This window comes from Antedon bifida, chromosome 3 (assembly GCF_963402885.1).
Source record: "Antedon bifida chromosome 3, ecAntBifi1.1, whole genome shotgun sequence".
Lineage (NCBI taxonomy): Eukaryota > Metazoa > Echinodermata > Crinoidea > Comatulida > Antedonidae > Antedon > Antedon bifida.
Genome location: NC_136228.1, coordinates 13,037,255 through 13,052,429, shown reverse-complemented (window position 1 = coordinate 13,052,429; position 15,175 = coordinate 13,037,255). Strand labels below are relative to the sequence as shown.

Sequence of the window (15,175 nt, the reverse complement as noted above, 5' to 3'; positions counted from 1 at the left end):
TGCATCTTGATCCTTCTCAAACTAAGTGCTCGTCTCCCAAGCCAACACAGTGATTCTTTAACCAAGAGTGTAAATTGGTACCTGCAGGCGTTAAAATGCATGATTAGTCAGAATATTAACTAGGCCTACTATAATTCCAATGCATCAATTGTAGAAACTTTTCTATGATAACAGGGAATAATTTCGCCAGTGTAGCATAGCAAAAGGCTATACAAAACAAAACAACCGTTTTGCTACAGATTTCTAAACTTGTGTAGCAAAAAATACAATACAAAACTATGTTTCTCGACTCAAAAATCAGTTTGATTAGCAATATTGCTAAACAAAATTTAAAATGAAATTTTCCCCTGGATAAATTTGCTATTTATGGATATTTAGAAAAATTTATTTACAAAAATCGCATTCTTTAACTTTAAATTATGATACAAGAGGTGCAACATGATAATGTATTACCCTCTCATGCGGATCCTGGATTTTGAAATAAATGGGACCAGGGCCTAAAATGAAGTGCCCTGATCTACTGTACCAATGTCCCTATAATGTTCCAGTACACAAAGTAGACTTTCACATTCACTCATTGCTGCTGCATAGATGTAGAGGTGAAATACTAGATATACAACAAATGATACACAAACACTGTCTAAAGCCCTGTCACACTATTAAACTATCAAAAAATGGGATGTGAACATATATAGACGTGATGATGTCATATCACTACCATATTTAGGCACATCACTTTTTTTGTCAAACTACTTTGACAGACTTTTTACTAGCTTTATATAAACATGATTCACTTACAATATCTGTTTTATAACTTGATAGCTTTCCTCAATTTCGCTGATCGTGACCTTGGGTTTTTCTCAACCTCCTTTTCCGATGGTTCCATGAATTTATCGTCAAAAGACCAGATTTTAATTGGATTTTCATGACCACTTTCTGTATTATTTGAAACATTGTCTCTCTTCTTTTGATGTATACTTTTACCAGGTTCCATTGCATGTCTTCCCTGCAGAATTCTTTTCACGATTCTGTCCGAGTGAAATGTCAATACGGCAAGCCTGCCTCCAGGTTTCAGAAACTTTGATACCAAATTCAAACTGTTACTCAACTCTTCGAGTTCATTATTCACAAATATTCTTAATGCCTGGAATGTTCTTGTTGCTACGTGCATTTTTCTACCTATCATGTCTTTTGATTGGCTGGATTGAGTGTGTGTAAAGGCAAATGACACAATATTCGATAATTCTGATGTCGTTTTATTCCGGTGGTATTTTTCTCTGATTTTTTTTTTTTATTTTAATAAAAAATGAAAAAAACACAAACATTGCTTAGCTGGTGGACTTTAAAAATGACGTCATCGCCACGCGTGTCTACTCGACGACTCGCTCGAGGAGATTTGTTGGACGATGATAAGCATGCAATATGGCGACACGTGCATGAAATTTGTTTAAACTTACTTTAATAAATACTGACGTTATAATACATATTTTTGACCATATAAAGCCTGAAGTGAATGGTGAAAGAGGTAGGTATTTATATAGTTATTGTATTTGAAGTTATTTTTTGTTAACATTTCACAAATCTGCCGATTTAGCCTAGGCTAACCACGCGGATCAACCACGCACACGGTTCAAGCATGGCATGATGAGTGCTTGTAGACTACTAGCCTACTGGGTTGGGTTACACACTCTGAGCCTAGCTCACTATGCCTATATGATTATGTATGAAACTTTTGCAGATTGAAAGCTTATTATATAGAACAGGTAAACACAAATAAGCATATAGGCTATTAACAATACACAGAACATCATAAATATTTAATCAATTTCTTGTTCTTCTTTCTTGATCTTGTGTTGATATTTGATAATTTGTTTAATTTAATAAATAAATAATATTTAATACTAGTTAGGCTGGCCTAAACTACTAACAAACTAGGCCTAAAAATTTGGGGTCATACTAATAAGGCCTGGTAGGGTTTTAATTTTATGATATAAAATGTTATTAAGTAAAGTAGTATCCTAACATTACATTTAATGTTATATTAATAATTTTATTGTACGTTTTATATTTTTTAATCAAAATTAGTTAATAATTAAAGTCAAAATACTGATTAAAATCATTAATGATTAAAAGTTTATGTTTTTGTTTGACAAGTGATATTTTGTGTGGATTGACGCATTTAGAATGAAAAGTTTAACAATATTTTAACTAATTTTCACTTGCTTCTGGAAATATAAAAATATATATGTGAAATTTACCATTAGAGCATGTTAATAACATGTACTTGATATAATTTTATATCATAAAACCCTACCAGATGATACCTGGCATAGATTAGTATGACTGAAAATTAGTTAATGTATACAGTAGGTAGGCCTAGGGCAGTATTAATATTGTATTATACTATGCTGCTTGGCCTTTAAATGCCAAATGGTCGAATACCTAAATGTACATGAGGGAATCTGACCTGCAGCTTGCAGACTACCTGGTTGAATTGCACACAGGTGTAGACAACAACAACTTTCTATTCCCCTAAGCGTCTCTCCAAGCTGCCACCAATATTCAATTTATTATTATAAATCTTATTGTTTACATTATATGAAATCAAGTAAAATCACTTTATTTCATCCTCAATAAGAATTTCATAGTATAGTATATAAAAATATTTAGAACATTTGGTTAAATTAATTTAAAGAAATCACAATTTAATGGTCTGATCTACATTCACAGTAACAAACAATACATTTGTGTTTTGTTGGAATCATGAAATAACAATTGAGATTGCAGGATATGGAAGGGGATATAAACAAAAGAACATTAACAATGAACAATATAATGTTCATTGTTTCAATAAAAACAAAGTAATGTACTTAGAAGAAAAGCTGGTACTGTACTGTGTATTGAATGAAACAGAAGTGTTGTTCTTTCTGGTAACATGTGTTTGTATACACCAAAGTATTCAAGGATTTGAGATTTTTAAATGGGGTACCCAGAGCCTAAAAGTTGTATAAAATGCTGAACTTTAATCTCATGTCCTATCTTTTGCATTGTAATTAGCAAAATGTAATAATGCTAGCCTTGTATTTAGTTGTGGAAAACCCCCAAATGGCCTATAAATATTTACCTGACTGGAGTAGCTTTAAAATGTAGACAAAATGACTAATGTCCAATTTGTTTTATTTAGCCAAATGAATCGGTCTTTAGCCAAAATTAAAAATGGTAAAAAACATTTTAGGCAATCTATTCATGTAAATTATACACTTTTCCCTGTACCTAGTATAAGCCTAGGCAACTCGGCCAGTGCATACCCAGTCTGAGCATTGTTTTTTTCTAACTTATAATTTTTTTTTTCACAGAAAAATGGTGTCCTTACTAGAAGACAACTCGTTAGGTGATACTTCTCTCAATCCTTATTTACAAATATTGAACAATGGTGATGGAATTGGTCAGAGTAGAATGCATGATGACATGGGAAACATTACGATTGAACATGTTGATACCAGCAAAGCATCCTCAGAAGACTTCATACTTGATAAAAACTTTTTTTTCCAAGCTGAAGATAAATTTGATATAGGTGAGTGAACGTAGGCTAAGTTGTTGGCTTTGTAGGTTACATTGTTTGGCTTCGTAACCTTAATAAACAACCCTATGATGTTCTTAGTGAAGTAACAAGGTGTGAAAATGATTGTGTTCATTTTGACTGGTGGAGGACCAAGTTAAAATATTTTATATATCGTGATTGGTTCCTTCGTGCATGCTTACTGTATGCTTCAACTGCTCAACCCTGCACCTAAATCCTTTTAGAACAGTTAGTCGAACATTCAGGCTTTTAATGAATGAATATATTCTCCCCATTCATCGAATACTCCCATACTAACTAACATTAACACTTGTTTGTTTTATGATTTGTTTTATAGGTATTGAAGCAGGTGATGTGAATAGTTTACTTGAGCAGTTTGAGGAGTCAGAGGCAGCAAGCAGTACACCACCAATGTCTGTCACATCACCAACTAACAATAATCTCTGGTATGTAGCTAACAATATCCACATGCTAGGAAAGGTGCTTTGAATCAATCTAAAGCTTTGTCTACACTATCAAACTAGAGGGACAAAAAAGTGTGATGAGCCCAAATATGGTTGTAATATGGCACATTTTTTTGTCACATAAAGTTGACATGACATCATATCACTACCATATTTGGAGATAGCTCTGTCTACACTATCAAACTAGTTTGACAAAAAAAAGTGTGATGTGCCCAAATATAATATTATAATATTACATCATCGTGTCCATATATGAGCACATCACATTGTTTTGTCTCATAACGTTTGATAGTGTTGACGGATCTTTAGACTCTATAAATCCCAGTTTGATACTTATTGCAATCAAGTTAAATATATAATTTGCTTATACTTTCAGTAAGAAGTCAGCTGAAACAGAAAGAAAAACTGGCAAGGAACAATTGACAAGTATGTATAAATATTTTTAATGGGTACCAAATGTGTTGACCATTAGGGGTGGGATTATAATTGGATTACATTAACAATGGATAATACCATAATTTAGCCTAAATGGATTCTACTAGAACATGGGATTATACTCAGTCATATGTAGTGATATTTTGGATGAACCACCCAATTGTTTTGGAGCTGGATTTTGTACATGATTGTAATTACAATGGTCTTGATATCTATGATCATCTTTTTTTTTTGGCTGGAGGGAGTACCAATAATGATAGAATAATGATGTCAAAATAATTTATTGGTTTTAAAAGCCATTGAAGAAGTTTATTTTACCCTCTATTCATTTAATCGTGAAATCATGAGTATTCAGTTTTCACACTTGTAAAATACATCTTTTGAGCGTGTAAGACTTATTCTGTTTGAAATTCACAAGCTAGGCTTTCATTTCGGCTCCTCCACTTTTTTTAAGCTATGAAAGTGAAATAAAATGAAATATTGTATTGTTAAACCTTACAGGTTTTTCAATAGAAGAAATTACCAAGAAGATTGCTCCTGTCAAGAGAAAATCAACCATCCTTTTAGAGAATGTAACTCTACCACTAAAGCGTAACCGCAAACCTCATTTACTTGGCTTGGCAAGCAATAGTTTACCATCTAGTCTACCGTCTAGCCTACCATCTAGCCATTCTAATAGTCTACCGAATAGTGCACCAAACAGCCTCCCAGCTAGTCAGCCTAGCAGTTGTAACAGTAGCAGAAGTTGCAGTCCTATTCTATGGAATGCTACACTGCTTGATCATGATTATTGTTTTTCACCTATAAAAACTAAAATGAATAATAATCTTTCACCTGTAAGTGGTAACAAAGAGAATGGTGATGTCCATGATATGCCATCTGTTGGTAAAAAAGATGAGATTAAAAAGGAACTTTACATGGGTAAATATAAGATTAAGAAAAGAAATCACCGTCACCGCCATCATCACCACCACCACCACCACGAGAAATGTCGTCATAGTCACCAGAATGTGCCAGATGTTAGAATGATCTCAAACCCAAATTCACCAGTAACTGCTAATGTACAACAGAAGCTAGATCAAATGTATCAGAAAGCCAGAGAAGAGTTTCAGAGGAAGTTTGGCAAGCTGGAAGTTCCATCAATCCCAGAAAAGAAAACTCTAAAAATTCAAAGTTTAAATGAACTACCAACTTCTTTGCGAACAAGTAAAGATAGTGTTGAAAATGCTGTACCTAATGAAGATGATGTTAAAAAAGATGAACAAGAAGATTTAAGCGTTGCTGATAGAAAGATGGAAATCGACCAGAATGATGCAAACAGAATCAATGCTCTTATTGATGAATTGAAAAAGACAAGAAGTATAGTACCATTAGATGCCCATCCAACAGAAGTAAACCTCATGAATGCAGCAGAAACAACAGAAACAGACTCTGAGGCAAGTGATAAAGTGCTACCGGATATGAAAGAGAACAATTTATTAGAACAAAAAACGGAGATTAACAATTTTACAGCGATAAAAGATGTAGATCATGCTACAGAGACCAAAGTAAATGAAGAACTAACTGAAACAAATGTTGCCATCACTACTAATGATCAGGCACCCACAGAAACAAATCAGTTTAAACAGTTATCTGAAGATGAAAAACTGCCAAGCCCTGTACCAGAAACAGAGAGGACAAATAAACGCGCTCACATTCCACAGAGCAATCAAGCACAAACTAATATAACAGAAAGTGTAGCTGATTGTCAAACCGAGAATAAACCAGTAGAGATAATTGTAAAAGTTGATACAATTGATATGGACCTTAGTGATACAGAAGCTGTTGCCGTATTCAAAGTAAATGAGTTTGAAATGGAAACTAGCGAATTCAGAAATGAGCAAAAAACGAATGAAATAAACAATCAATTAAACCTTGCAGTACATGAAGGTGAAAGTGGTGAGATTAGTAGTAGTGATGAAAATGATGTGCATAAAGACAAACCGAATGTGGGGTCACATTCTCCATACAGAAGGTCACGAAGCCGATCCCAAAGTTTTACCAGGTGCAGAAGCCGTTCAAAGTCTTATGGACGGTCACGGAGTCGTTCACATTCATATGAAAGAAGTCGATCACAAAGAAGTAGAAGAAATCGTAGTCGCACGCATAGAAGCCGATCATTTCATAGTCGATCAAGAAATAGTAAGTCGTTGCAAGGCCGCATTAGTAGGAGTCACTCAAGGAGTATTTCACGTAGTCATTCTCGTTCAAGTTCAACCAGGAGATTAGAAGGTCGCAGAAGTCGACTGCGATACCGACGTAGTTCACATTCTTCATGCTCGGTATCATCTGGAGCCAGTTCACATTGTTCTCGTCGTAGAAGGTCAAGATCGTGTTCAACATGTCCGTCAAGGTCATGCTCTCGTTCCAGATCCAGGTCATTTTCTCGATCTCACTCCCGTAAAAGAAGTTGGCGAAGTAGAAGTCGTTTAAGATCCCATTCAAGGTCACGGTCAAGAAGCTCACGCAGACATAGGTCATCAGAGAGAAGAAGGTAAAGAAATATTTATGTGTTTAGAATTACATGCTTGTTAATTGATAATAACATGCTAAGTATTTCATATTCAATTAATCTTAAAATATTTTTCCTTCCAAAGGCGGTATTTACGAGATCGTTCAGTGAGCCGAGAGCGAAGACTTGAAAGACAAAAAAGACAGGAAAAGGAGTGGGTAAGTTAGAGATGAGATCGGCTCTGTGATATATGCAACATTGAAGTTTATTGACAATAAATTATATTCATTCAAAAATTCATACATTTTTAAAAATGTCATTTTATTTTTTATTATTATACTGTATAAACTAATTTATAAATGTTGTTGTAGGAGGATCGTCGTGTGCTATATATTGGTAACATTAAAGAGGGAACAACTAAAAGTGAAATCAACAGTCGCTTTAGTAAATTTGGCAACATCACACGCATAACGCTGCATTTCAGAGATGAAGGGTTAGTAAACTTGTCATCTAATAGTAAAGAAAGTCTCCTGAATCCCCTAAGGGTCATGTCAGGGCAGCCACTATATGGCGCTCTCTCATCTGTCCATCTAGTACACCAGGGTAACCCCTACTTGTCTCGAAAGATGTACTAGGTTCTTTAAAGTGCACACAAACACTGTACACTGGACCTACGGTTTATAGTCCGAGGAGACATGTTCTACCACCAGAACCATGGAGAGAGTGAGCCTTGAACCCTTGCCGATGTTATGGATGGATTACGGTTCCACTGTCTTACCCGCTCAGCCACTCACTCTAATAGAGCAGCTTTAAGTAATCAAAACATTAAGAAATAAAAGTACTAAAATCAGTGTTTATTGTCATTTCAGCGACAACTATTGCTTTGTGACATTTGCCTACACATGTGATGCGTATGCAGCAGTTGAGTGTAAGTACCTTGCACTCGTTTTTATGTGGATGCATCTGGATTGAGATGCAAATGTCTATGAGCCCATTCAGACTTGGGTATTTACCTGGCTATTGAAGAATTCATTCAACATTTATTAGAAACAGTTGAAGAAATAAAAAAAAGCATACATTTACAATAACTTAAATGGTAACTGTTTCATGAATCGGAAGAAGAAGTAAAAGAACTTGTCAAATACCAACCCCTAAACAAAAACAACAAAAAAACAACTGCATGACAAATCATTAGCTAATGGTAGATCTATAAATTATAATCCTAAAAAAATTCATAAATGTTTTAGATATTTCATTTAACAAGTAAAAAATCTAACTATGGCACATTATGATTGTATTTGGAAATATATGTTTTTTTTTACAGATTTTAAAAATATTTTAAGGTTTTTACAAAATGTAGTTTTTGTAGACAGTTCATTCCATAACTTAGGACCATATACTGTAACGAAAAATTGAGTCTTTTTTAGCCTCGTTAATGGTACTTCCAATCATATGCACCAAACTTAGTAATAATTGGCTCATGAAACTAACTTACCTGGGTAAATAACCAAACATGAACGGGTCCTAGCTTTATTTATGTTCACATTTAGTTTTCATCATTAAAAACATGAACAATTATTTTTTTGGATTTACAGTTGGTAATGAGGACCCAACTTATCCGAAATATGACATCTGTTTTGGTGGTAGACGTAGTTTTTGTAGAACATCTTATGCAGACTTGGGTAAGTTAGATATGGTGCATTATCTCTTAGTGTATGTGAATTCTGTAATCCGATTGGTCAATATGTATGAGATATAATTCCATATTACGCCCATTTACTCAGTCAAGCGGATCAGAAGGGTAATATATCCCGTATTACCTGTTTGATGTTTCTATGCGCGCGTTGTTTATGTATTGTTTGGAACAGTTGTTTGTATATGGAAGCTTAGACCAAGTTTAATTAAATTTATGACACAAGTCCAATTGCTTATATGTGTACACTAAGAGATAAAATCGTTGCACCCTGCTTGTTCTTACGAAATACGGGAAATATCTACGTTCTGGTTCCATATTCCACGGGAAATATCTGCGTTCTGGTTCCATATTCCATTCGGCCTCATGGAATATGGAACCAGAACGTAGATGTTTCCCGTATTCCGTGAACAAGCAGGGTGTAACTAATAATATCACAAACTGCTTTTATTGACTTTGAGGGTGGGTATGCTTTGCACAGAACAGTTACATCGATGTGACAAAGTCCTTGAGTCATTGTGGACATACCATTCTGTCTTGATTAAATTTAACATTTGTTTCTCTATTTTAGATAACATGCATAAAGAAGAAGATGAATTAAAATATGGTTATGATGGACAAGCTCCATCAAATATTAAAACCTCATCTGCCAAAGAAACAGACTTTGATTTGTTACTAAAACAGGCCTTGAAAAAAGTTAAAAGGTGACTGTAAAAAAGAGTGGTTACACAATGGAATCTACTTAATGAGCTTTGTATATTTTTTTTAAATGGTTATATGATTTCTTTACCAAATAATTTTGATTAAAAAATTTGACTTATTAAGGTGCGATTGTTCACGCAATATGAATAGCCACTGCCATTGTAATAATAGTTCATTCGTATATAGTTCATTCGTATGAACTCGTAAGAGTTCAATATCATTATATACCTTTTTCAAATAGTAACAAATTGTATCCAGTGTATAAAGGCCAATTTACACAGACGAGCGGTAAGCAAAGGTAATAAAAATATATAATCTATGTTATTCCTATGACCATTTACACAAAATGTGGAGCGGACAGGCAGTTCCTCCTCAGGATAAATACAGATGCAGAGGGACAAGCTACACGGTTTTCCGTTTACCATTACCACTCGTCTGTGTAAATTGGCCTTAAGGGTAATTTTGTGGAAAATCCTTGGGAGATAAACTTGCCAGTTTAAAGATTTTCTGTGCAATTACTGTGGTATTTAACTGACCAGTCACAGGACATCATCAGGTATCATTTTATAAATTATAATTTCTCAAGGTTAAGTTGTATGACGTCGGGATATATTATATTACAAATTGTTAAAAAGTTGTAACAACTTAATATGCAGTGTGAAAAGGATATTGGTGAGCAATACAGTACAGTCAACTCTCCCAATACCTTCGGGCTGGCCAAATATGTCTGGTTTTCTGCAAAGTCTGGTTTCCAGAATGTGTTTTTAGTTGCGTGCGACGCGACTCTACAGCTCACTATGTCGGTAAACACTAACTTGAGCATGCGACTGCAGCCATGTATATGGCCTTGTTAATGAAATGAAATGAATTTGAGACTGTTTGAACTTCAAGAAAAGTCTGGTATTGGGGGAGTTTCCAGTTTTTAGAGAGTCTGGTATTGCGAGAGTTGAATGTATATATCTCGAGCTTTACCAATTTCATATCAAGAAATGTTTCATTGACAGTTTTGTTGATGTAGTTTTTGTTATAAATGGTACTTGAATTAGGAATTTAAACCAATATTATTTTGAATTACTTTAATAATCTAAAGAAGTTGCAGTAGTCACCAATCATTTTGTTTTTCCACTTACAACTTTGCAGCTGAAAAACTGTTTAAAATATTCAGAAAAATGTACAATTAATAATAACTGGTAAAAATATGGTGTATTTAAAATTAATATTTGTTTTTAAAAAATAGTGAAAAGGGAGAAATAATAGATAAATGTTACCAATATGATTTCAGAAGTCATATAATTTAAATAATAGTTTTAATTAAAATGAAAAAATAATAGATTAATTTTACCAATTTGTTTTCAAAAGTCATATAATTTAAATCTAAAGTAAACCCAGTTTAGTTATTGAATTTCTTTCCTTACAAAGGAATTATAAGAAAATGTGATATTATATGAAATGGAATATAGTACAACTCAGCATTAGGTATTAGAAAAAGTATTACTAATAATTCTAAAAAAAAGTTTATTTTTGGAATAATTGTTTTATTGAAAATATATTGTCCCCTGAACAAATTTTTTTGGCCAAAAAATTTGATCAAGAAAATTGTCATTTAACTAAAAAAACTATAATTTAAAGTAAAACAATGCTATTTTTGTTTTTTTTATGGAAATGAATAACTTTATTAAAACTGCAAAATGGCATATTAAAAGTCTGATTCAGTGTTTCCGGGTTTTAGAGGCAAAACATCCAACTACTGTACGCACTTATAGAATGAATTCCTTAATTTAATTAATATCAAATGTATTAATAATTTTTTTTATAATGAAAGTAGAAATAAAATTGTGTTTTATGTTTATAAATTTAAGCTCTTAGACAGCTACATTCCAAAACAAGAAATCAAGTGTTGCATAATTTTTATTTGTAGTACAGTAATTAAAAACTGAATCTAATAAACATTTATTTTAGTTAGCCTCTTTTTAAAATTCACTAGAATCTATAAGAATTTTTTTATTATTATAATGTTATATATATGATATTTTAATCGTGAAGCTAACTTTTAAAATAAAATTTCTGTACCAAGCAGCTTATTTTTATATTTTCTAATTCAAGTGTTTTTTGTATCAATCTCCCCATTCGTGTAGTACTTCCGATAATTTTGGAAATCTCTTGATATTTTGAATGATCCTTTTCTCCAGATTGTGTTGGATTTATCATTTGTATCCAAAATCACAGTGATAATGAATAGGATGTGATTAAAATAAGCAAGAAGAATTTCCATCCAACTTTTCTAGACCAGAATTTACCGTAGATTACGAATCTAGAAGGTAATAGATAAGAAGCGTTTCGAGATATAAGGAGTCAAAGTTCAAAATTGACCAATTACAACAATGTAATATGTATTATAACAAATTTATTGAAGCACAATTTGGTCTTTTGTTACATTTTTATGAAAACCAAATAAAAAACATAAAATAAACCTTTAAAACCAATAAAAACTTGTATTTAACAAAAACTGTAAAAGAGCGAATACATCATTTCATCAGTTTACATAGGGTCAATTTCATCAGTTGACATAAGGTCAAAGGTCAACATTTATTATGCATAATAATTACCAAATAAATTCAAATTTGTCCAAACTATGATATCGATGGTTTTACAAGTAATCAAATTATTTGATCAGTAAAAGTTATGTTATTTCAGTATAATTTTAATCAATATAATTATAATAATGTAATTAATCAAATCAGACTTAAAATGTTGCGCTGACCTTGAATAAAATAAATGGTTAAAGCACATTGTCTGTAAAAATCAAAGATTTGGTGGCAGATGTAAAAAAATGGATTTCTCTCAAATTTTTACCATGAATAGACACTTCAATAAAAAGCATATCTACATCATTCATTTTAATTTTTGGCCTTCGTTGCCATGACAACGGTCAATTATCCAAATGTTGATGTTTTTGCCATTTTTTACAAATTTTCTATAGTGAAAAAGTACAAACTTGTATACTTATTTTAACCAAAAATACTTACAGTATACAGTTTTTGTTTATAGCAGTGTAAACAACCAAGTATTGAGTTCCATTTATTGTAGAAAAAAAAATTTACAAAATGGAGTTTGGTTGATACCATTATTTTAAAAAGGGGTGTTTTTAAACAATATTTTTTTTATAAAAGTATACCTCATAAACGTACCTATAACTTCCAGAGTGGTGTTTATCAATGAGGTTTTGTAATTTGATAGTCAATAGGTTTTTCAACAATAATCACGAAAAAAATACTGGGGTAAATTACGTACATAGGTTTTGTGTTGCCAGGAAAATACGGAAAATACAATAAAATACAAAAAAAATATCAACAAACAAATTTTAAATATGGCTAATCCAATAATAAAATGTATATTTGACTTGTCATAATGCTACTAGAGTCATACGAATAGTTTAGATAAAATACGAGAATGTTTTGCCAGGTTTATTTCAATTAATTGCCAGAAAAACAGTATTTTGCATTGAAATATTTGGTTGATGCATTTGTAATTTTTCTCAATATTTTTACTTCTACTGCATTCTAATAATCTTAATTAAAGTGATGACAAACTTGACCTTGTAAATTTATTCATGAGGTAAAATGAGGTCAACATTTTACCATAGTAACTGTTTCTATGCGAAAATATTTTTTAAAAATAAGGGTTTTTTCATAAATACAAAACACTTTTTCTACATAGTTTTATATTTCTACTTTTTCCCAAAGTTACTTTAAATGCTGAATCCTAATAATCTCAGAAAAAAGTCTTGACAAATCTGAATAAAGTTAAAAAATTGACCTTTAGTGTTATCCTGTTTCTATACATAACTAAGGATAATTTAAAAATAAAATATGGGGTTTTGATGGAAAAAAAATGATTACATTTTCATTGAGGTCAAATGACATCAACAATTTACCTATAGTGTGTTGTAGCAACTGTTTATATGCGTAACTAAGTACAATCTTTTTAATACGGGGTTTCATGACTACAAAATATTGATTACATAGCTTTACTACTTTTTCCCAAATTTAATTATCTACTGAATCCCAAAAATCACAGAAAAAGTCTGATCTTGTGAAAGGGTCATTTGTGGGTCAAATTATGTCAAAATGTATTATTTATGTTATCTTAGAACCTGTTTCAATGCATAACTAAGGATAATTGGGTTTTTTTTAATACAGCTGAACCTCCCGTAAGCGGCCACCCTCGGGACTTGGAAAAGTGGCCGCTTACGGGAGGTTACCTCTTACAGGAGGTTTTGCCGATAAAGGGCCAAAATCACGTGTTATGGCTATGCACGATATTCAGTGTTCTTAACGCAACGAGCCTCTCAATTTTCCAGCTAATTGTATTATTGTTTATAATCAGGTGGTTTAATATTATTTATCATTTTCAGACACATTTTAAAAGCATTTATCATATGAAAAATGGTAAGTCAAAATCTGTGTAGTTCTTCACAGAAATGTTTTTTAAACCGCTTCGAAATAAAGCTAATATATAAAGAAATACAATAAACATGGACCTCTAATTCATAGGTCCATGCAATAAGTATCACATTTTTCGGGGCTTACGGGAGGTAATTTACGATACAAAAAATCTAATTTTTAGTAAAAAAGGTGGCCGTAGCCGCTTAAGGGAGGTGACCGCTTACGGTAGGTACCAAATGCACTAATTAGATAGGAAGAACAAACAGGCTTTTCAAAGTGCGTCGGTTAAGGGAGGTGGCCGCTGTAAATAAAATATGGGGTTTTCATGAATAAAAATAATCACAGAAGAAAGTCCTTAATACGAATATGACCTTGTGAAATGGTAATTTGAAAATGCAAATAAGGCATGCCTACTAATAATCTACAAATTTAAATTTGTATAAGATAAGTATGATAAATCTAAAGAATATCTCAATTGTAGTTACCATAGTAACTGTTGCTATGCATTACTAAGGGAAATTAAATAATTATCAGATAATTATTAATTAATAATTACTGCTGAATCCAACCATCACAGTAAAAAAAATATAGAATTTAAAACCAATATTTAATATAAAATGTGATATTTTACATGCTGACCTTTAATTAAATAAAATTTCACATCAGGGCTTCAATATTTGTTATGTAGCATTAACATACCTGAGTAAATCATTGATTGGTTCAATGTTGGGGAGGGGAAAGTGGTGGATCCAGGATTTTGAAATAGTTAGGGGGTGGAGGCGAGGGTCTAAAAACTTAACTTTATGTCCTATCTTTTGCATTGCAATTTTTAACTTGGCGGGGGTGGGGGCTTGGAGGAAGGGGAGGGGGTTGGATGCAGGAGTTTGAATCCGTCTATTGGTTGGGGCGATGGTAGCGGCAGAGTGGGTGATGCTTGACTGCATGAATTTGACACTCTATAGTGGATTCCCTTTTATTATCGACACAAGTTTTATAGTTTATCTTTTTCTGGTTATTGTGGGGTGGGGGGACGTCGTGTGGGAGTCGGAAATGGTTGTGGATGGGCATGTGAGATCTGCAGGTTTATCAAATAGAAGAAGTAAAAAAATGAAAGAGGAGCTTCAAAAGAGAGGAAAAATCTGTTGCAAATGATCTGATAATTTATTCCAATTTCCAGAGGATATAACCTATAATAATGACATTAAAACAGTGAATTACAGAATCTATAATTAAAAATATTGGCTTTTTTTCTCACAACACAACTAGAACTAGAAAGACACTCCGAGAGTGCATACCTCCGCCTACTGTAAAATTCTCCTACATAAGATTTCTCCGGTAAAAAAGAAATATATATATATATTTGTG

At 32.6% G+C, this 15,175-nt stretch overlaps 1 protein-coding gene and 1 long non-coding RNA gene across 3 annotated transcripts in view; one reads left to right on the top strand and one right to left on the bottom strand.

Annotated features, from left to right (window-relative positions):
* LOC144838616 (uncharacterized) overlaps positions 1-15,175 on the bottom strand; it is a 311,214-nt gene that overhangs the window by 56,394 nt on the left and 239,645 nt on the right. The window lies entirely within an intron of this gene.
* Positions 1,408-11,441, top strand: LOC144837628 (uncharacterized). Of its 2 annotated transcripts, XM_078692824.1 has the most exons (11): positions 1,408-1,525; positions 3,357-3,574; positions 3,918-4,026; positions 4,421-4,470; positions 4,981-6,553; positions 6,584-7,012; positions 7,116-7,188; positions 7,342-7,463; positions 7,840-7,898; positions 8,566-8,652; positions 9,235-11,441. In XM_078692824.1, exons 2-11 carry the CDS (start codon positions 3,361-3,363, stop codon positions 9,369-9,371), a joined length of 2,853 nt encoding a protein of 950 aa, XP_078548950.1. In that variant the 5' UTR covers positions 1,408-1,525; positions 3,357-3,360; the 3' UTR covers positions 9,372-11,441. The 2 variants fall into 2 exon arrangements, with proteins under 2 accessions (XP_078548950.1, XP_078548949.1); XM_078692823.1 differs by having other exon boundaries at positions 4,981-7,012.